Consider the following 22416-nt stretch of genomic DNA (forward strand, 5'->3'; position numbering starts at 1 on the left):
AGGTCTGGTTGGTTTGTGCAAGTTAGTATGAAGCCCCAATACATCTCAGAACAATTCTGGCAGAGAATGAAGATGTATTTGCAAAGCCCCCTGGAGAGACTGTGGGAAAATGTGGAAATATTAAATTTCCCCACCTGGGAAATTAATGATATTCTCACAAGCATTGGGGGGCTACCAATTAGAAGGCCGAGCCCTCAATCTTGGGGCTTGCCCTTATAAAGTTTGTTACTACAAGGGAGAGGCTAAGCCTATTTACAGTGGTGCCTGAGAGTCACCCCCAGAGAACCTCTTTTGTTGCTCACATGTGACCTCTCTCTCTCTAAGCCCACTCAGCAGTTAAATTCACTGCTCTCCCCACTATGTGGGACATAACTCCCAGGGGTAGAAATCTCCCTGGCAATGTAGGACATAACTCATGGGGATGAGCTTGGCCCTGGCACAGTGGGGTTGAGAAAGTCTTTTTGGACCAAAAGGGGGAAGCAAAATGAAACAAAATAAAGTTTCAGTGGCTGAGAGATCTCAAATAGAGTTGAAAGGTCATTCTGGAAGTTATTCTTATGCATTATATAGCTATCCCTTTTTAGTTTTTAGTGTATAGGAATAGCTAGAAGGAAATACCTGATACTGCTGAACTGCAACCCAGTAGCCCTGATTCTTGAAGACAACTGTATAACTATACAGCTTACACAGTATCACTGTGTGATTGTGAAAACTCTGTGGCTCACACTCCCTTTATACACTATATAGACAGACGAATAGAAAAATGAGGACAAAAAGTAAATGAATGATAGGGAGGGATGGGGGTATGGGATGTTTTTGGTGTTCTTTTCCACTTTAACTTTTATTCTTATTCTTTTAGGTGTATGGTAATGAAAATGTTCAAAAATTGAATGTGGTGATGAATGCACAACTATATAATGGTACTGTGAACAACTGATTGTACACTGGGGATGACTGTATTCTTACCATACAGTCATCCCCAGTGTACAATCAAGAATATATCTCAATAAAATTGAATTTTTAAAAAAAGGGGGGGGGTGGGGGGAGGGAGGGATTGAAATGCTGTAAAGCAGGAAGAGACCTAGGACTTTAAACTGTAATGAAAGGGGACACTGAATGAGGAAGAGAAGTTAAACATATCATAGAAGGTGGGTAAAAAATTCTGCACAAAAACAAACAGAATAGACCAGGATTCCCGGGGAAGGAAATGAAAAAAGGAATCTCTCTCCGGAGGTGAACAATTGCACATATCAGGGCAATCTTAAAAGTTGTACTGCATGTCCATGGCAAGAAAGGGCTAACATATAGCCAATCTACAATACAGCCCTAGGAAAGAGGGAGAAAGTGACCTTCAGAGTTAGCACATCAAAATAACCAATGCCCAGTAATTGGCAAAAAATTATAAGCCATACTAAGAAACAGGATAATATGGCTCAGTCAAGGGAACAAATTAAAACTTAAGAGGAGCCACAGACTTTGGAACAACTAATCAAAGAAGTTCAAACAAATCTCCAAAACCAAGGAGATGAAGGAAATAAGGATAGTATTAAACTACTGGTGGATATAGAGTTCAGGCATATTAAGAAGACAATGTTTGAGCAAAAAGAAGAATGCGAAAGTTGAAAAACATAACAAATTGGGATGAAAAGCACAATGATGGAGCTTAAAAACACACTAGAGGGGGGGCAAGATGGCGGATTGGTGAGCTGTATGTTTTAGTTACTCCTCCAGGAAAGTAGGTAGAAAGCCAGGAACTGCGTGGACTGGACACCACAGAGCAATCTGACTTTGGGCATACTTCATACAACACTCATGAAAACGTGGAACTGCTGAGATCAGCGAAATCTGTAAGTTTTTGCGGCCAGGGGACCCGCGCCCCTCCCTGCCAGGATCAGTCCCGTGGGAGGAGGGGCTGTCAGCTCCGGGAAGGAGAAGGGAGAACTGCAGTGGCAGCCCTTATCGGAAACTCATTCTACTGATCCAAACTCCAACCATAGATAGACTGAGACCAGACACCAGAGAATCTGAGAGCAGCCAGCCCAGCAGAGAGGAGACAGGCATAGAAAAAAAACAACATGAAAAACTCCAAAATAAAAGCGGAGGATTTTTGGAGCTCTGGTGAACATAGAAAGGGGAAGGGCAGAGCTCAGGCCCTGAGGCGCATATGCAAATCCCGAAGAAAAGCTGATCTCTCTGCCCTGTGGACCTTTCCTTAATGGCCCTGGTTGCTTTGTCTCTTAGCATTTCAATAACCCATTAGATCTCTGAGGAGGGCCCTTTTTTTTTTTTTTTTTTTTAATCCTTTTTTCTTTTTCTAAAACAATTACTCTAAGAAGCCCAATACAGAAAGCTTCAAAGATTTGCAATTTGGGCAGGTCAAGTCAAGAGCAGAACTAAGAGAGCTCTGAGACAAAAGGCAATAATCCAGTGGCTGAGAAAATTCACTAAACACCACAACTTCCCAAGAAAAGGGGGGTGTCCGCTCACAGCCATCATCCTGGTGGACAGGAAACACTCCTGCCCATCGCCAGCCCCATAGCCCAGAGCTGCCCCACACAACCCAGTGTGACGGAAGTGCTTCAAATAACAGGCACACACCACAAAACTGGGCGTGGACATTAGCCTTCCCTGCAACCTCAGCTGATTGTCCCAGAGTTGGGAAGGTGGAGCAGTGTGAATTAACAAAGCCCTATTCAGCCATCATTTCAGCAGACTGGGAGCCTCCCTACACAGCCCAGCAGCCCAGAACCGCCATGGGGGGACGGCACTCACCTGTGACATAGCACAGTCATCCCTCAACAGAGGACCCGGGGTGCACGGCCTGGAAGAGGGGCCCACTTGCAAGTCTCAGGAGCCATACGCCAATACCAAGGACTTCTGGTCAGTGGCAGAGACAAACTGTGGCAGGACTGAACTGAAGGATTAGACTATTGCAGCAGCTTTAAAACTCTAGGATCACCAGGGAGATTTGATAGTTAGGGCCACCCCCCCTCCCTGACTGCCCAGAAACACGCCCCATATACAGGGCAGGCAACACCAACTACACACGCAAGCTTGGTACACCAATTGGACCCCACAAGACTCACTCCCCCACTCACCAAAAAGGCTAAGCAGGGGAGAACTGGCTTGTGGAGAACAGGTGGCTCGTGGACAGCACCTGCTGGTTAGTTAGAGAAAGTGTACTCCACGAAGCTGCAGATCTGATAAATTAGAGATAAGGACTTCAATTAGTCTACAAATCCTAAAAGAACCCTATCAAGTTCAGCAAATGCCACGAGGCCAAAAACAACAGAAAATTATAAAGCATATGAAAAACCAGACGATATGGATAACCCAAGCCCAAGCACCCAAATCAAAAGATCAGAAGAGACACAGCACCTAGAGCAGCTACTCAAAGAACTAAAGATGAACAATGAGACCATAGTACGGGAGACAAAGGAAATCAAGAAGACCCTAGAAGAGCATAAAGAAGACATTGCAAGACTAAATAAAAAAATGGATGATCTTATGGAAATTAAAGAAACTGTTGACCAAATTAAAAAGATTCTGGACACTCATAGTACAAGACTAGAGGAAGTTGAACAACGAATCAGTGACCTGGAAGATGACAGAATGGAAAATGAAAGCATAAAAGAAAGAATGGGGAAAAAAAATTGAAAAAATCAAAATGGACCTCAGGGATATGATAGATAATATGAAACGTCCGAATATAAGACTCATTGGTGTCCCAGAAGGGGAAGAAAAGGGTAAAGGTCTAGGAAGAGTATTCAAAGAAATTGTTGGGGAAAACTTCCCAAATCTTCTAAACAACATAAATACACAAATCATAAATGCTCAGCGAACTCCAAATAGAATAAATCCAAATAAACCCACTCCGAGACATATACTGATCACACTGTCAAACACAGAAGAGAAGGAGCAAGTTCTGAAAGCAGCAAGAGAAAAGCAATTCACCACATACAAAGGAAACAGCATAAGACTAAGTAGTGACTACTCAGCAGCCACCATGGAGGCAAGAAAACAGTGGCACGATATATTTAAAATTCTGAGTGAGAAAAATTTCCAGCCAAGAATACTTTATCCAGCAAAGCTCTCCTTCAAATTTGAGGGAGAGCTTAAATTTTTCACAGACAAACAAATGCTGAGAGAATTTGCTAACAAGAGACCTGCCCTACTGGAGATACTCAAGGGAGCCCTACAGACAGGGAAACAAAGACAGGACAGAGAGACTTGGAGAAAGGTTCAGTACTAAAGAGATTCGGTATGGGTACAATAAAGCATATTAATAGACAGAGGGGAAAAATATGACAAACATAAACCAAAGGATAAGATGGCTGATTCAAGAAATGCCTTCACGGTTATAACGTTGAATGTAAATGGATTAAACTCCCCAATTAAAAGATATAGATTCGCAGAATGGATAAAAAAAAATGAACCATCAATATGTTGCATACAAGAGACTCATCTTAGACACAGGGACACAAAGAAACTGAAAGTGAAAGGCTGGAAAAAAATATTTCATGCAAGCTACAGCCAAAAGAAAGCAGGTGTAGCAATATTAATCTCAGATAAAATAGACTTCAAATGCAGGGATGTTTTGAGAGACAAAGAAGGCCACTACATACTAATAAAAGGGGCAATTCAACAAGAAGAAATAACAATCGTAAATGTCTATGCACCCAATCAAGGTGCCACAAAATACATGAGAGAAACACTGGCAAAACTAAAGGAAGCAATTGATGTTTCCACAATAATTGTGGGAGACTTCAACACATCACTCTCTCCTATAGATAGATCAACCAGACAGAAGACCAATAAGGAAATTGAAAACCTAAACAATCTGATAAATGAATTAGATTTAACAGACATATACAGGACATTACATCCCAAATCACCAGGATACATATACTTTTCTAGTGCTCATGGAACTTTCTCCAGAATAGATCATATGCTGGGACATAAAACAAGCCTCAATAAATTTAAAAAGATTGAAATTATTCAAAGCACATTCTCTGACCACAATGGAATACAATTAGAAGTCAATAACCATCAGAGACTTAGAAAATTCACAAATACCTGGAGGTTAAACAACACACTCCTAAACAATCAGTGGGTTAAAGAAGAAATAGCAAGAGAAATTGCTAAATATATAGAGACGAATGAAAATGAGAACACAACATACCAAAACCTATGGGATGCAGCAAAAGCAGTGCTGAGGGGGAAATTTATAGCACTAAACGCATATATTAAAAAGGAAGAAAGAGCCAGAATCAAAGAACTAATGGATCAACTGAAGAAGCTAGAAAATGAACAGCAAACCAATCCTAAACCAAGTAGAAGAAAAGAAATAACAAGGATTAAAGCAGAAATAAATGACATAGAGAACAAAAAAACAATAGAGAGGATAAATATCACCAAAAGTTGGTTCTTTGAGAAGATCAACAAGATTGACAAGCCCCTAGCTAGACTGACAAAATCAAAAAGAGAGAAGACCCATATAAACAAAATAATGAATGAAAAAGGTGACATAACTGCAGATCCTGAAGAAATTAAAAAAATTATAAGAGGATATTATGAACAATTGTATGGCAACAAACTGGATAATGTAGAGGAAATGGATAATTTCCTGGAAACATATGAACAACCTAGACTGACCAGAGAAGAAATAGAAGACCTCAACCAACCCATCACAAGCAAAGAGATCCAATTAGTCATCAAAAATCTTCCCACAAATAAATGCCCAGGGCCAGATGGCTTCACAGGGGAATTCTACCAAACTTTCCAGAAAGAACTGACACCAATCTTACTCAAACTCTTTCAAAACATTGAAGAAAATGGAATACTACCTAACTCATTTTATGAAGCTAACATCAATCTAATACCAAAACCAGGCAAAGAAGCTACAAAAAAGGAAAACTACCAGCCAATCTCCCTAATGAATATAGATGTAAAAATCCTCAACAAAATACTTGCAAATAGAATCCAAAGACACATTAAAAAAATCATACACCATGACCAAGTGGGGTTCATTCCAGGCATGCAAGGATGGTTCATCATAAGAAAATCAATCAATGTATTACAACACATTAACAAGTCAAAAGGGAAAAATCAATTGATCATCTCAATAGATGCTGAAAAAGCATTTGACAAAATCCAACATCTGTTTTTGATAAAAACACTTCAAAAGGTAGGAATTGAAGGAAACTTCCTCAACATGATAAAGAGCATATATGAAAAACCCACAGCCAGCATAGTACTCAATGGTGAGAGACTGAAAGCCTTCCCTCTAAGATCAGGAACAAGACAAGGATGCCCGCTGTCACCACTGTTATTCAACATTGTGCTGGAAGTGCTAGCCAGGGCAATCCGGCAAGACAAAGAAATAAAAGGCTTCCAAATTGGAAAAGAAGAAGTAAAACTGTCATTGTTTGCAGATGATATGATCTTATATCTAGAAAACCCTGAGAAATCGACGATACAGCCACTAGAGCTAATAAACAAATTTAGCAAAGTAGCAGGATGCAAGATTAATGCACATAAGTCAGTAATGTTTCTATATGCTAGAAATGAACGAACTGAAGAGACACTCAAGAAAAAGATACCATTTTCAATAGCAACTAAAAAAATCAAGTACCTAGGAATAAACTTAACCAAAGATGTAAAAGACCTATACAAAGAAAACTACATAACTCTACTAAAAGAAATAGAAGGGGACCTTAAAAGATGGAAAAATATTCCATGTTCATGGATAGGAAGGCTAAATGTCATTAAGATGTCAATTCTACCCAAACTCATCTACAGATTCAATGCAATCCCAATCAAAATTCCAACAACCTACTTTGCAGACTTGGAAAAGCTAGTTATCAAATTTATTTGGAAAGGGAAGATGCCTCGAATTGCCAAAGACACTCTAAAAAAGAAAAACGAAGTGGGAGGACTTACACTCCCCGACTTTGAAGCTTATTATAAAGCCACAGTTGCCAAAACAGCATGGTACTGGCACAAAGATAGACATATAGATCAATGGAATCGAATTGAGAATTCGGAGATAGACCCTCAGATCTATGGCCGACTGATCTTTGATAAGGCCCCCAAAGTCACTGAACTGAGTCATAACGGTCTTTTCAACAAATGGGGCTGGGAGAGATGGATATCCATATCCAAAAGAATGAAAGAGGACCCCTACCTCACCCCCTACACAAAAATTAACTCAAAATGGACCAAAGATCTCAATATAAAAGAAAGTACCATAAAACTCCTAGAAGATAATGTAGGAAAACATCTTCAAGACCTTGTATTAGGCGGCCACTTCCTAGACTTTACATCCAAAGCACAAGCAACAAAAGAGAAAATAGATAAATGGGAACTCCTCAAGCTTAGAAGTTTCTGCACCTCAAAGGAATTTCTCAAAAAGGTAAAGAGGCAGCCAACTCAATGGGAAAAAATTTTTGGAAAACATGTATCTGACAAAAGACTGATATCTTGCATATACAAAGAAATCCTACAACTCAATGACAATAGTACAGACAGCCCAATTATAAAATGGGCAAAAGATATGAAAAGACAGTTCTCTGAAGAGGAAATACAAATGGCCAAGAAACACATGAAAAAATGTTCAGCTTCACTAGCTATTAGAGAGATGCAAATTAAAACCACAATGAGATACCATCTAACACCGGTTAGAATGGCTGCCATTAAACAAACAGGAAACTACAAATGCTGGAGGGGATGTGGAGAAATTGGAACTCTTATTCATTGTTGGTGGGACTGTATAATGGTTCACCACTCTGGAAGTCAGTCTGGCAGTTCCTTAGAAAACTAGAAATAGAGTTACCATTCGATCCAGCGATTGCACTTCTCGGTATATACCCGGAAGATCGGAAAGCAGTGACACGAACAGATATCTGCACGCCAATGTTCATAGTAGCATTATTCACAATTGCCAAGAGATGGAAACAACCCAAATGTCCTTCAACAGATGAGTGGATAAATAAAATGTGGTATATACACACAATGGAATACTACGCGGCAGTAAGAAGGAACGATCTGGTGAAACATATGACAACATGGATGAACCTTGAAGACATAATGCTGAGCGAAATAAGCCAGGCACAAAAAGAGAAATATTATATGCTACCACTAATGTGAACTTTGAAAAATGTAAAACAAATGGTTTATAATGTAGAATGTAGGGGAACTAGCAGTAGAGAGCAATTAAGGAAGGGGGAACAATAATCCAAGAAGAACAGATAAGCTATTTAACGTTCTGGGGATGCCCAGAAATGACTATGGTCTGTTAATTTCTGATGGATGTAGTAGGAACAAGTTCACTGAAATGTTGCTATATTATGTAACTTTCTTGGGGTAAAGTAGGAACATGTTGGAAGTTAAGCAGTTATCTTAGGTTAGTTGTCTTTTTCTTACTCCCTTGTTATGGTCTCTTTAAAATGTTCTTTTATAGTATGTTTGTTTTCTTTTTAACTTTTTTTTTCATACAGTTGATTTAAAAAAGAAGGGAAAGTTAAAAAAAAAAAAAGAAAAAAAGAAAAAAGACAAACAAGGGAAAAAAAAAAAAAAAAGATGTAGTGCCCCCCTTGAGGAGCCTGTGGAGAATGCAGGGGTATTTGCCTACCCCACCTTCATGGTTGCTAACATGACCACAGACATAGGGGACTGGTGGTTTGATGGGTTGAGCCCTCTAACATAAGTTTTACCCTTGGGAAGACGGTTGCTGCAAAGGAGAGGCTAGGCCTCCCTGTATTTGTGCCTAAGAGTCTCCTCCTGAATGCCTCTTTGTTGCTCAGATGGGGCCCTCTCTCTCTGGCTAAGCCAACTTGAAAGGTGAAATCACTGCCCTCCCCCCTACGTGGGATCAGAGACCCAGGGAAGTGAATCTCCCTGGCAACGTGGAATATGACTCCCGGGGAGGAATGTAGACCCGGCATCGTGGGATGGAGAACATCTTCTTGACCAAAAGGGGGATGTGAAAGGAAATGAAATAAGCTTCAGTGGCAGAGAGATTCCAAAACGAGCCGAGAGATCACTCTGGTGGGCACTCTTACGCACACTTTAGACAACCTTTTTTAGGTTCTAAAGAATTGGGGTAGCTGGTGGTGGATACCTGAAACTATTAAACTACAACCCAGAACCCATGAATCTCGAAGACAGTTGTATAAAAATGTAGCTTATGAGGGGTGACAGTGGGATTGGGAATGCCATAAGGACCAAACTCCACTTTGTCTAGTTTATGGATGGATGTGTAGAAAAGTAGGGGAAGCAAACAAACAGACAAAGGTACCCAGTGTTCTTTTTTACTTCAATTGCTCTTTTTCACTCTAATTATTATTCTTGTTATTTTTGTGTGTGTGCTAATGAAGGTGTCAGGGATTGATTTAGGTGATGAATGTACAACTATGTAATGGTACTGTAAACAATCGAAAGTACAATTTGTTTTGTATGACTGCGTGGTATGTGAATATATCTCAATAAAATGATGATTAAAAAAAAAAAAAAAAAAAAAGAAAGTACCATAAAACTCCTAGAAGATAATGTAGGAAAACATCTTCAAGACCTTGTATTAGGCGGCCACTTCCTAGACTTTACACCCAAAGCACAAGCAACAAAAGAGAAAATAGATAAATGGGAACTCCTCAAGCTTAGAAGTTTCTGCACCTCAAAGGAATTTCTCAAAAAGGTAAAGAGGCAGCCAACTCAATGGGAAAAAATTTTTGGAAACCATGTATCTGACAAAAGACTGATATCTTGCATATACAAAGAAATCCTACAACTCAATGACAATAGTACAGACAGCCCAATTATAAAATGGGCAAAAGATATGAAAAGACAGTTCTCTGAAGAGGAAATACAAATGGCCAAGAAACACATGAAAAAATGTTCAGCTTCACTAGCTATTAGAGAGATGCAAATTAAGACCACAATGAGATACCATCTAACACCGGTTAGAATGGCTGCCATTAAACAAACAGGAAACTAGAAATGCTGGAGGGGTTGTGGAGAAATTGGAACTCTTATTCATTGTTGGTGGGACTGTATAATGGTTCAGCCACTCTGGAAGTCAGTCTGGCAGTTCCTTAGAAAACTAGATATAGAGTTACCATTCGATCCAGCGATTGCACTTCTCGGTATATACCCGGAAGGTCGGAAAGCAGTGACACGAACAGATATCTGCACGCCAATGTTCATAGCAGCATTATTCACAATTGCCAAGAGATGTAAGCAACCCAAATGTCCTTCAACAGATGAGTGGATAAATAAAATGTGGTATATACACACGATGGAATACTATGCGGCAGTAAGAAGGAACGATCTGGTGAAACATATGACAACATGGATGAACCTTGAAGACATAATGCTGAGTGAAATAAGCCAGTCACAAAAAGAGAAATATTATATGCTACCACTAATGTGAACTTTGAAAAATGTAAAACAAATGGTTTATAATGTAGAATGTAGGGGAACTAGCAATAGAGAGCAATTAAGGAAGGGGGAACAATAATCCAAGAAGAACAGATAAGCTATTTAACGTTCTGGGGATGCCCAGGAATGAGTATGGTCTGTTAATTTCTGATGGATATAGTAGGAACAAGTTCACAGAAATGTTGCTGTATTAGGTAGCTTTCTTGGGGTAAAGTAGGAACATGTTGGAAGTTAAGCAGTTATCTTAGGTTAGTTGTCTTTTTCTTACTCCCTTGTTATGGTCTCTTTGAAATGTTCTTTTATTGTATGTTTGTTTTCTTTTTAACTTTTTTTTCATACAGTTGATTTAAAAAAGAACGGAAAGTTAAAAAAAAAAAAAAAAGAAAAAAGAAAAACAAGGAAAAAAAAAAAGATGTAGTGCCCCCTTGAGGAGCCTGTGGAGAATGCAGGGGTATTGGCCTACCCCACCTCGATGGTTGCTAACATGACCAAAAAAAAAAAAACAAAAAAACAAAAAAACAAAAAAAAAAACAAAAAAAAACACACTAGAGGCATACGGCAGCAGATTTGAACAGGCAGAAGAATCAGTAAACTAGAAGACAGGACATTGGAAATCGTACAGTCAAGAAAAGAATAGAAACTGAGCGGTGTCTATAGGGAAGTGAGTAACAGCATGAAGTGTACTAATATATGCATAATGGGAGAAGGAGAAGAGAAAGGAAAAAGGGCAGAAAGAATATTTGAGAAAATAATGGCTGCAAATTTCCCAACTCATGAAAGACATAAATATACAAATCCAAGAAGCACAACTTACTCCAAACAGAATAGATCCAAATAGACCTACTCCAGGACACATACTTCAAAATGTCAAATGCCAAAGATAGAGAATCCTGAAAGCAGCACTGAATTAAATATGTGAATGTGGTTAAAAGGGGGAAATTTTAAGTTGTATATGTTACTAGAATAAAAATTAAAAAAAAAAAAAAACCCATAGGACTATACAACAGAAACAGTGAACCCTATTGTAAATGATGGAATGTAGTTAATGTTACAATTTTGAAAATATTCTTTCATGAATTGTTGAGCTGGGACTCAATTCCAGGCAATATGGCTCCCGAGTCTACTTTGAGCCATCACAGTAGATTGCTGCTTTGCTTCAGACCAGAGACTAGATTCTGAGACAAAAGCATTTTTCAACATGCAGAGGAGAGATGGAAAAGGACTGAAAAGTTGGTTCATACATGTAAGAGAATAGATGATGATGAACAGTTATCATGTGAGAAAACAACAGGAGTACCATGAGAGAGATGATGGGATGGGAAAAGCTGCACCAAAAAAAGACGGTCATCTATCATCAAGCAGGTTGATTTGCTAGCCCTATAGCAAGACAACAGCAAGTAAGTTCCATCCACAACTCTTCCATTCCAATCTGGGTGTCACTAGCCTCCTTACTGCAGATACAGATGCCACTTGGCCAAAGCCACTTCAAGAAAGAAAACCATAGAAAATGGTCAGAACAATGTAAGGTCTCTTAAGATGTCTCTTGTGCAGGAGGTGGAACCCCTGTGTGAGCAGACAACAAGAAGGCACAAAACCCACTAGACCAGAAGAAAAAATATGTAAGCATATAATCAGCTTATGTTTTAATCTTGGCTCTGAAAGCCTGTGTGCTTGGAAACCTTCTAAAATCACACATCCACCTAGAACAAAATGCCATCCACAAAATGATCTGCAAAAGAACACAACATATGTCCTTTCCAGGATAGCCATTTGTGGCTGATTAGGGAAAATCCAGCCTTGAAAGCTTTCTCAGACAGTCTCAAAATGTAGCATTACATCACTCCTCCAGTACGTCAAGCCATTATTTAAGCAACTTCTCACATCTCACCACCTCCAAGTAGCCTTTCTTAATTCATACAACAGAGTGAATGATCCGGGTCTTTCCTGATCTCTTTCCACCCCAAATCCTTGCACCCTTGCCTCTACACAGGGGTTTTAGGTGATCATGTGTTAACGAGAGATCTGCTTGTCTGTCTACATGCAGAACATGTTGCTCTCAATCTTAGCAATCTAGCTCTTGTGAAATCTTGTTTATGACAACTGCAGACACAGAGCGGCATACCCCAAGGGCCCTTTCTTCTACCCAGGGAGAACTCAGATCCTGTGCTGCCCAAGCCCAAAGACTAATTGACAATGGTATTCAAGCTTGTTTAACTGCTGCTGGTGGCCTCTATCCTCAGTACCCAAATTTCAGTTAGCTATTCAGATTGAGGGGTATTTGGACAGTATTTATAAACAGAAGTAAAATAACAAAGTATTATAACATGAACCAAGGATTTCTGCCCAAGAATTGTCACTTTTGGTTAATCTGTACCTTTGAAATCATATTGTCCATTAAGGTTTTTTAAATTTTTCAGTGAAAATTTATTTCTGTAAAGCTGAAGCAAAATTTGGTATTAGTGACTGCCAGTTCTGAAATGACCCCAATTCTTATCAATTCTTTAGGTAATGTCTCAATTATTTATGCCTTAACCATCTGTGAGAATTGAGACTTAGCAAGCAGCATATGCAAAATCCTTTACCTTTTTCCAAATACCGAGAAATTTCCAGCTGAGTTAGCACAAATTAATCAGCATAGGGTAATCAGCATAGTGCAGATGTTTTCTCTCAGTGAACATACATTTACTGAGCAATTATTATGTAGCAGGCCTCATCCTCAACACTAGAGATATATAACTGTGCAGAAGACACCTGAACCCTTGAGGTGTTAGCTGATGTTCTAGTGTAGTAGTTCCCAGTCTTTCTGGACTGCACACATTAGTTACAAGAGCCAAAAAAAATTGATGGAGGTCAACATTTTTATTTGGCTAATATAAAGACACTGAAAATAACCATTATCTCCTCTCATCATCATTTCATAAAAGGACATTTTAACCCAAAAAGGGTGAGGGACTGTAATTTGAAGAATAAATGACAGCCTTTAAATTGAATAAATTTATATTTATGAAATCGTACTACATTGTTCTTATCTTCCCTCATTTTTGCTGTGGACTGGCAAAAACCTCAGCCCAGAGCGGATCAGCACTACTGAGGAAAGCAGCGTTTCTGAGGGTTGAGTGGTCTTCTGAGGGGTGGAGGGAGGCAGGGTGCCTGTGTTAGGAGCAGGCATCTTTCTAAGCTTATTTATTTACTGTCCAAGTGATAGGGTAAAGGGTAAGGAGGCTTTTTCTGAGTTTTCTATTACTTCAGAGTACAGAACCTAAACTTGTTTTCACTGCATCTCCATATGGACAAGTTAGACCAGGTCAAACTTTGATATTTAATAACTCTGCTTCAGTGGCCAGAGAAGAAACTAGACAGAGGTCAGAGGGCTCACAGGTAATGGAAAGGGTTTTCAATTGATGCCCAGTGTCCCTGCAGAACAGATGATATCTACATGTCAGCTAGTACACAATAATATTAGAGGCTTTTAACCAACAAGATTTGGTGGGGGGGGGGGGGGGCAGGAAGGAGAGGAAAAGGGAAGGATCTGGTTGATATTTGCAGGTGTCAATGATTTTTTTTTTTTTTTTTTTTTTAATGCTGTATGACTGCTCCGCCATCTCGGAGACCCAGAGGAGTCTAGTTGGGTATCCATTTTCTCCTAAAAAGCCTCCCATGGAATTATAATTGGCAAGAAAAATACTCTTCCAGGAGGTATGGGGTGCAGAGAGGAGGACAGAGCAATAGTAAGAAAATTCTTTGAAAAACAATCCAAGCATAGTTTGTCATCAAAAGACCTTACAACTCCAGAGGAAGTTTCTGTTAATAATTACTCAAAATTAATGATCACTGATTAAGGATTATGTGATGCTTGCTAAGCTCTTTGGGGCCAGATAAGATTAAATAATTCCTACAATGAATCAGGTGCCCTGTTTTCAACACTGGGTCCCTGAGGCTGTCCTCTATCACTGTGAACACACAGCCATGATACATTTTGGTTTTAAATTATTTAGATTCGTGGACATATATTTGTACTGATTCTTGAATTACTTTAATATTGGCTTCATTTTCTCAATGTGTGTATTTTTAGATACAGTCTGTACCAAGGGCTTTTTAAAATGATTGCTGGCAATTCAGTAAAGCTACCAGAAGGACCATATAGAATAAATGAACTCATAAATATGGCTGACTGTGCTACAGCACAGTTCTTCATAGGAGATGCAGATTATTTTTGAAGTGGCTTCATGTCTTAGAAGAATACTACCATCACATTAACTCTCCAAACAGTGCCTGAACTGTTGTTGTAAATATGCAGAGCCACACTGGGGCAATTATTTGTTTTTGGAATCTGAGCATAGATCACCCATGGCTCCGTGATCATTCATGTCTAGAATTAAGTGGTTACCATGGCAAACCCTTTCCACGTTATCTGCATATCAATGACTATGTCTGAATTTTAAGTTTGCCATTTTTTTCTATACCTTCCAACTGATTCTTAGAAATAGATCCCAGTCTCTAGATTTATTCAAATTAATGCCTGCTTGGTCCACTTGCTTTTAGACAGTTTTGTTTTTTTTAATCTAATGATACGGTTGAGTTCTTGGTTCTCTTTATATATACTGATATGTTTTTGTGCTTCTCTAGGGTACAGTATATGAAATGACGACTCCAATACAGTTTGGGGGCAGAAACTCAAGAAACTGTAGATCTGAGTGCTTCCGGAAGAGTACTTTTCACTTAGTAGGCATCCAATAAAAGCTCTTTGAATTGAAATTTACTTCTGGTCTACGTTATCATAACATTTCTGCAATCTTTAGTTTTTACCAAGGGATTATGAAGGTTGATGAATTAATAAATGTATCATAAACAATGGAAATCTTAAACTGATTATGACATGGAGCCGTTGGGCCTGACTTCTGCAGATCCAGAAATGAAGCACTTGCTTTGGGCAACCTAAACCTCCAGTGCCTCATTCTCACTAAGAAGGAAAAGCCTCCCTCTACTTTCCTCATTCCCCTTATTTGAGAGTATTTTGAAATTGAGCAACCAAATTCACAATATTGGCTCAGAGAAAGCCAGGTGAATTTTTCAGGTCCAAAATTATGGGGCAATGAGGCCCGGGAATCTATTCCCCTCTCCCTATGCTTCCCAAGTTTGTTCTTATTTCTGGCCTCTCTAATGGCCAATTTGGTTTTTGGGGCCTGGGAGTAAATGGATAGGGCATGGGAGACATCAGAATGGAGGCTGGGACCAGGTTGAGTTGTGTTCTTAGGAAATGAAACAATATCCTCTTGATGCTTAAGGTTATTTTTCACTGTGTGGAGAACAGCACTGAGAATACAAAGTCCTTCAGAGGGGTAACAGTCTATTTCATGTGCCCACCTCTGCCTCCAGACATTCAGATTTATAATAAAAGTAATTCTAACAATGGTAAAGCCAAAACTGTCTACTTCTCTCTCAGATTTCTCTCCTTTCCTTCTCTTTTTCATACCATCCCCTTTCACCCTCAATCACTGTTCAACTCCAAGAAGGCTGAGCCTTCACACACTAGCCTTCAAGCCATCACAGCAGAGCACAATTCCGCTGGCCACAGCCTCCACCCCAGCCCGGAAGAGGCAGAGTTCAGCCTAAAGCAACCCACCCAGTCAGGTCAGTGGGGCAGCTTGCTGAGGCAGTCTTGCTCAGACAGAGGGCTAGAGGGAATAGACAGCATGAAAACCAAACAGACATGAAGAAGCAAGCAGGCGTATGTGAGAGCCTGGAAGACAGCAGGCAGCCAGGCCCAGCAGCTCGTGCTAGTCCGACCCTCATGGGAACCCCAATGAATAGACCAAGCCAGCACTAGTAAGCCAAGTGCTGAGCTCATTTTAATGGCATCAGTTCCAAACCTGAGTCACTGGGGATCCCATGGATTTCTGAGAGAATCCTATGCACATTTCCAAACACAAACTGCTTGATGCTGTCATGGAAAACCTGGATCTTTGCGTTCTGTGGTTTCATATGGATTACATCCAGGTCACAACCTAAGGAAGACAGTTGGCAACACAACAGCCTTGCTGGCTGATTACCCAGCTTTTGTAATGAATCCCAGAGGGGTATGAACCGATGCGTGTTTCTGGCTTTGCCAAGACCTGGACAAGTTCTCACCCAGTGAATACTAATCATTCTGTGATTTATTCTGCCAGGGGAGCAGGAGAAGCCACCTGCAATCAAGACTCAACTGCTAGACACTGGTTCCAGAAAAGGAAGAAATGTTTTCCTAGTCAGTTTGATTTCTATCTTCTGCATTTTAAAAAACTATCTGATATAACTATGTAATGGTACTGTGAACAATCGAATGTACCATTTGTTTTGTATGACTGCGTGGTATGTGAATATATCTCAATAAAATGAATATTTAAAAAAAAAAAAACTATCTGAGGACACCCAGAGTCACATTAAATCCATAGGAATGCTCTTACATGGGCTGTCTTTTAAGGAGCCAGGGAATGGCCCTATACCATTAATGTATTCACATTTGATTTTAATACAAGGTAACTAAGAATATAAAGGGTACCCTTAATCCTCAGAATACAGCAACTCTAGGAAACATAAAAAATACACTAAAATCTGCCAAGAAAGCATAAATACTGTAATAATCATATAGCTGTGATTTACTGAGCTTTTACTATGTGCCAAATACTGTGGTTAAGCCTTTCTCATATATAATCTAACTGAAACCTCAAAACAGCCCTCCCTGAGGTATATACTATTATAGTACCCATTTTATAAATGAGAAAACTGAGGCTTAATGAAGTGAAGTAAATTGGTCAACATTTCACAGTCATTTTAAGGTGGGGGGCCAGGATGGATCCAGGACCAGATGAGGCTTGAATTCTACTGCCAAAAAAGAGTTTAACACCAAAGGCCTTTTGTGCACAAGTATTCAGGAAGTGTCCGCTTGGTGCCCACTATTAGGCTAAGCCTTGAAGGCAAATCCTGCTATGCGGGTTAACTTAATAGTCGGTAGTTTTGTGTTTTTATTTTTAAGTAAACAGATTTTGGGATTTCCACTGAGACAGATTCTTCTACACCCATCTTCTAAAATCAAAATATAAAGATTTTGATGATTTAGGTTACATTTTTTAGACAGATCAAGGGCAATGCATGTCCACTGCCATTTATTCTTTAAAATTAGGTGTAGCCAAGGAGTATGCTTACAATGTCTTACAATTTTTCCTCTGGTCACATTTTACAAAAATGTCACTTTTGCCAAAATGCAAGTTATGAGAACACAGTCTGGAGTGTATTTCTAAAGAATCCTTTTGTTGTTCTGGCAACAGCCTCCTTTCTCACCATTTGTTTCAATGTTGAATAGATCCAGGGCTGAGAGAGGATGTGGAGAGCGAAGACTAAATTTCACAGCTGCAACAAGCCAACAAGTCAGGCTGGGGCCAACCAGATGCTATTACAGATTGGTCAACTGGAGAGAAGGTAGATCAGCTGCTTCAGGCACTAGTGTGGCAACTTTCTCAGCAATGGATTCAAAAACCATGGCTGCCATTTACTCTGGCTTGATCTGCCTGGTGAACACCACCATGGGGCAGGGGGGATGAGCCCATGAGCCTCCTTATGGAGCTGCCCCCTGAACACAAGTCAACTGACTAGCACTTAGTCCACCTTTCCTGTGATTTCCTCCTGGAGGGGTGCTGCCAGGCTGCAAGAAGAAAACAGGAGTCCACTTCTTTCCAGTATTTCAGAACTTAGTCACAGATCAAGGCCCCTAGAGAGACAGTCTGATTATACAAAAGAAATCTGCCTCCTGCTAGTTATAAACTTTGAGTAATTTTAGAAATTCTTGAGATGTTATACATATGCATGAGGAGCATAAGTAATAGGGGTGGGAAGAAAGTAACACTTCCTTTTAGAAAAATCTGCACTTTTCAAAGAGACAGCTGACCAGCAGACTAACCTCTCAGGTGTACTACTGCTCCCTTTTCCCCAGAAGCCTTATGCAGAGAGGGAGAGAAAAAGTCAGGAATAACTCATTGGAGTACCTGAATAATACCTAAGATATACACTGATCTTTGTGCCAAAACGAACACTTGCCAATTTTGAGAAATAGCAAACAAGAGCACCAAAGAAACTGTTGGGCTAATCTGCATTTGTGATTGAATTTACTGAATCAGTACCTTATTACCAACTAGACGTTAAGTCCTCAAGACTGAAGGATATCTGCTTTTTATTTCTAAATGACTGCAGAAGACAGGCCATGGTTTTATGGCCCAAAATATCCCACCCCTTAATGTAAATGGCTACTGGGTCACTAGACGGCCACTACTTTTCCCAGACTGAGGAGCATTCCTAGGGATGACAAACCAGGGGACTCATCTGCCTACCAGCACATTGCTAAAACCCATATTAAAGGCAGGAAATCACAACGATGTACAAATAAAACAATGAGGGAAAACTAAGTAGAAATCTGCCTCTTTGGTCAACTAGGGCTCTTTAACGGGATTAAATGCATGTTCTGGCTTTCACTAGCCACATTTATTTTGACTTTTCAAAAGCCTTTACTAACATTTCTTAGCAAAAGTTTTAAGATATACATATGCACACACTTAGGTGCTATGTGTCTAAAGAGAATAAAGTAGGGGCATTTTACTGACAAGAAAAAAAATGAAGCAGTTCTGGAACCTGTCTTATTTAACATTTCTGGGGATTGAAATATCAAGATGAAGGAGAAAAACTTCAGAAGATTTCAGAAGTGACTCAAAAAGGGGGACAATGAGTATCACAGAATTGAAATTCTAAGGTAACATCATATTCTCCAATCTTTTTCAGAAGAGGGACTCTAAAGGTACAGGGCGGTGGTACATGTGCCTCAAGTGAAACTACTATTTAGTAACAAAGCTGAAATTAGAATCCTGGCCTCCCAAATGCCATGAGTTCCCGGGTCACTCATGGTTTGACTGATCCTGGAAGTTAAAGAAATGTCACTTTGGGACAAGAGGTTTAAGGGTCCTGGTGTCTGATCAGAGTATACCCCCAATGCAAACAAATCAGGACCATGAACCAGAACCCCGTCGTTACTCTTGACCCATTACTCTTGACCCGTGACCCCACCCCACCCCCTGGCACCCCTAAGATTTGAGGAACAGAAAACTTCATCTTATCAGCTGTTCGGAAAAAGAAAAAAAAAAAACTGTCCATTTGATCTGTTTATTTAGAAGCCAGCCCTGCTGAGCTCACAAGTTTGCTAGGCTAGAGAAGGCAGACTAGAGTTACTTAATTTGATTTCTTTAGAACATTGGATACAGGCTCAATGCTTATTATCTTCACAGCTGAGGAGTGTGTGCACATAGCTTTAGAATTTGTGAAGGGATGAGTCACCTGTGTCCATCATTTACGGTTGTAGATGGGGAATGCTGTTTGTCCTGTTAGAGTTCAGGTTAATACATATCTTGGCAATGACTGTTTAAAATGGGAACACTTTTGTCTGAAAATCAAAGCAAGAATTTATTCCTCTTTTTCTTTGGGACTGTCTTGAAATTCAGCCCCATGTGTGTGCATGGTTGTGAATTTCTGCCACTCAAGACAAGTTCCTTGAGTCTAGATACACTACCCGACCCCTCTCCTGGTTCAGGATCCAACTGTGAATGCCACATGGAGCAGCTTATAAAAGTGCTCATGGCAGTGGATATTTTCCTGTGGCTCACAGCCTTCCCTCTGGGATCACTGTGAAGAGCTCACACGTTTCTTTCTACTAAGTTCTAACAAGCTCATTAGTGAGAATTGCTCAGAAAGTGGAAGGGTTAGCTTGCAGTTTATGATCTGAGTGCACAGAACATTCTGTCAAGTTCCAGGAGACAACTTAAACCAGAACATTATTAAACACAGAATAGCTGATACTAATTCCTTCCCAACCCGCTTCTTCCCCTCCCAAAGCTGAAATCATCTGGCACTTGGGGATGGAGCGGGAGTGGTGTGGAGGGACCAGGCACGCCGGCCCCTAATGAACTCCCAGCACTGACATTCTTTCTCAGCGTGGAGTGCTGGCTGCAGCTGGGATACTCACCGTAATTCCTCAATGTGGGATGCACTGACATGGAAAGCATGCTTTTAATTTAATGGGAAACACAACAAGTAGTAGTAGTTAAACAAAAAACCAACAACTTAGAACCGCAGGAAATAAGCAATGAAGAGGAATGTTTGAGACCAGAAAAGAACCAGACACTGTCTATTAGGTGAGAATGACTGAAACAGGGAAAAGGGGAAAATGAGGGCAGCACGCAGATGTTGCCTGGAACAGTACTATCACAGACGAAAACCTGATTGCGAAGAAGACTGACTTTGTAAAAATTGGCAGGAAATGAATAAATGAGTGCTCTGCATACACAGGGCCTCCTGGGGGCTGCTCCCTCAGGCCTCCTGCCCTTTACCCGCACACTCACCTGCGATTCCTTGCAACAGCCCACAGACGTTGAAAATACTTTTCTTCATGATGCTTTGCACACACATGGTAAAGACAGACACCAAGGCCACCATGCAGAGAATGAAGATCCCCACAGCTAAGAAAATAGCAGTGGCCTGCCAGAAGCCACTGGCAATCTCGCCAAAGTTCTCAGCGTAGGGACCACACAGCGTCTCCCGCTGGACGTGCTGCACGCCGGGGTTCGGGATGCAGCGTGCATAGATGCCCAAGGTGGGGTGGTAGGGTTCTGCGGGGCCTCCAGTCTGGTTGTCCGGCTCAGCATTGCTGCGAGTCTTGGCTTTACCGATTAGCCAGTCTGCGCTCATGAAGGCAATGAGTTCTGCAAAGGCCACCACGATACTCAGGAGAGTCCAGAGCATGGAGCGACAGGTGACAATGACATGACACATATTGATGTTCCAGGTGGAAAACGAGCCAGGAGTCCACGGGGTTAATAAAAACTGACAGCCAGCAGGGAAAGGAGCTGGGAGGCTCCGGCAGCCCTCAGAAGGAAGTTGGCTGCTCTGGTCGTTCACTCACACAGCCCGTGGCTGCTTTGCTTTTCTTCCTCCCGCAGCGCCGTCCGCAGGCCGGGCCCCTCGCGCTCAGCACTCACACCGACTCATGCCGGCTCCCCCAGGCGGGCGCCCCCGCCGCGGCACACCTACGGGAGAGAGCGGAGCAGGGCGGTTAGCAGAGCTCCCCAGGCGCCGCCCCTGCCGCTCTGCCAAGTTCAAACTTCAGTCTTAAAACCAAAGCGGGAGTGACCCACGGGGCTTGGTCAGCCTCGCAGAGCTGTTCCCGCTGCCGGGAAACTCCCCGCCTCGGCGGACCGCCCCAGGCCGCTTGCTCACGCAGGCGTCCCTTCTCAGCTGAACCTTGTCAGAGCAAATCCTGTTCCCAGTCGGCCTGCTGGGGTCATTCTTATTCCAGTGCCTTTCCTGGTTTTCTTTGTTGAAATGTTCCCTTACCACACACTCCCTAACTCTAAGTGGTGGTTAATCTTATCTATAGGCAGCATGACGGCAGGAAGAGGTCAGTGCCAGTTTCTGTACCCAACCCCAGAGGCACCCGTGGTGCAGGGGACATTGCCACAAGCTGATGCCCTCTTGGAACACGGTTCCTGCTCCAACATTTCTTCTTAGAAAAAGTCAAACTGCATAGGAATCCACACAGAACTGGATATGACTGGACTCAACTATGTCAATATACTAGCTACATTTTTTTTTTTAAGTTTATGGGACTCTCTACTACTTATTTGGTGCTAGATAAGCTAAGTGCTGAAAAACCTGCACCTAAAGCTTTTGCTTAATAATACAGTGTAGCAACACCCAACTTTTACTGCGTGGAAACCAAATTACTAGCAATAAACCAAGCAGAGATAAGAGTATTTGCTTCACAAGTAAATGAAAATGTAAAGGGAAACAAATCCCATGAAAAAATAATAAAACACTGCTATCCAAACTTATTTTTCATCCATTTCTCATAGGATGATTTTTAGTTTATTTAACCTACACTAATTAAAACTCAAGGAAGAGTTCATG

At 40.8% G+C, this 22416-nt stretch overlaps 1 protein-coding gene across 4 annotated transcripts in view; it reads right to left on the reverse strand.

The window, feature by feature from the left end:
* LHFPL2 (LHFPL tetraspan subfamily member 2) overlaps window positions 1–22416 on the reverse strand; it is a 187505-nt gene that overhangs the window by 20495 nt on the left and 144594 nt on the right. For 3 of the 4 annotated variants that reach the window (XM_037801492.1, XM_037801490.1, XM_037801489.1), the window contains one exon: window positions 20853–21536. In XM_037801492.1, the coding sequence (XP_037657420.1) occupies window positions 20853–21282 (430 nt within the window). In that variant the 5' untranslated portion in view covers window positions 21283–21536. Of the gene's footprint in view, window positions 1–20852; window positions 21806–22416 lie in introns of those variants that run through there. The other variant, XM_037801491.1, reaches the window with a different exon arrangement.

Source organism: Choloepus didactylus, chromosome 13 (assembly GCF_015220235.1).
Source record: "Choloepus didactylus isolate mChoDid1 chromosome 13, mChoDid1.pri, whole genome shotgun sequence".
Lineage (NCBI taxonomy): Eukaryota > Metazoa > Chordata > Mammalia > Pilosa > Megalonychidae > Choloepus > Choloepus didactylus.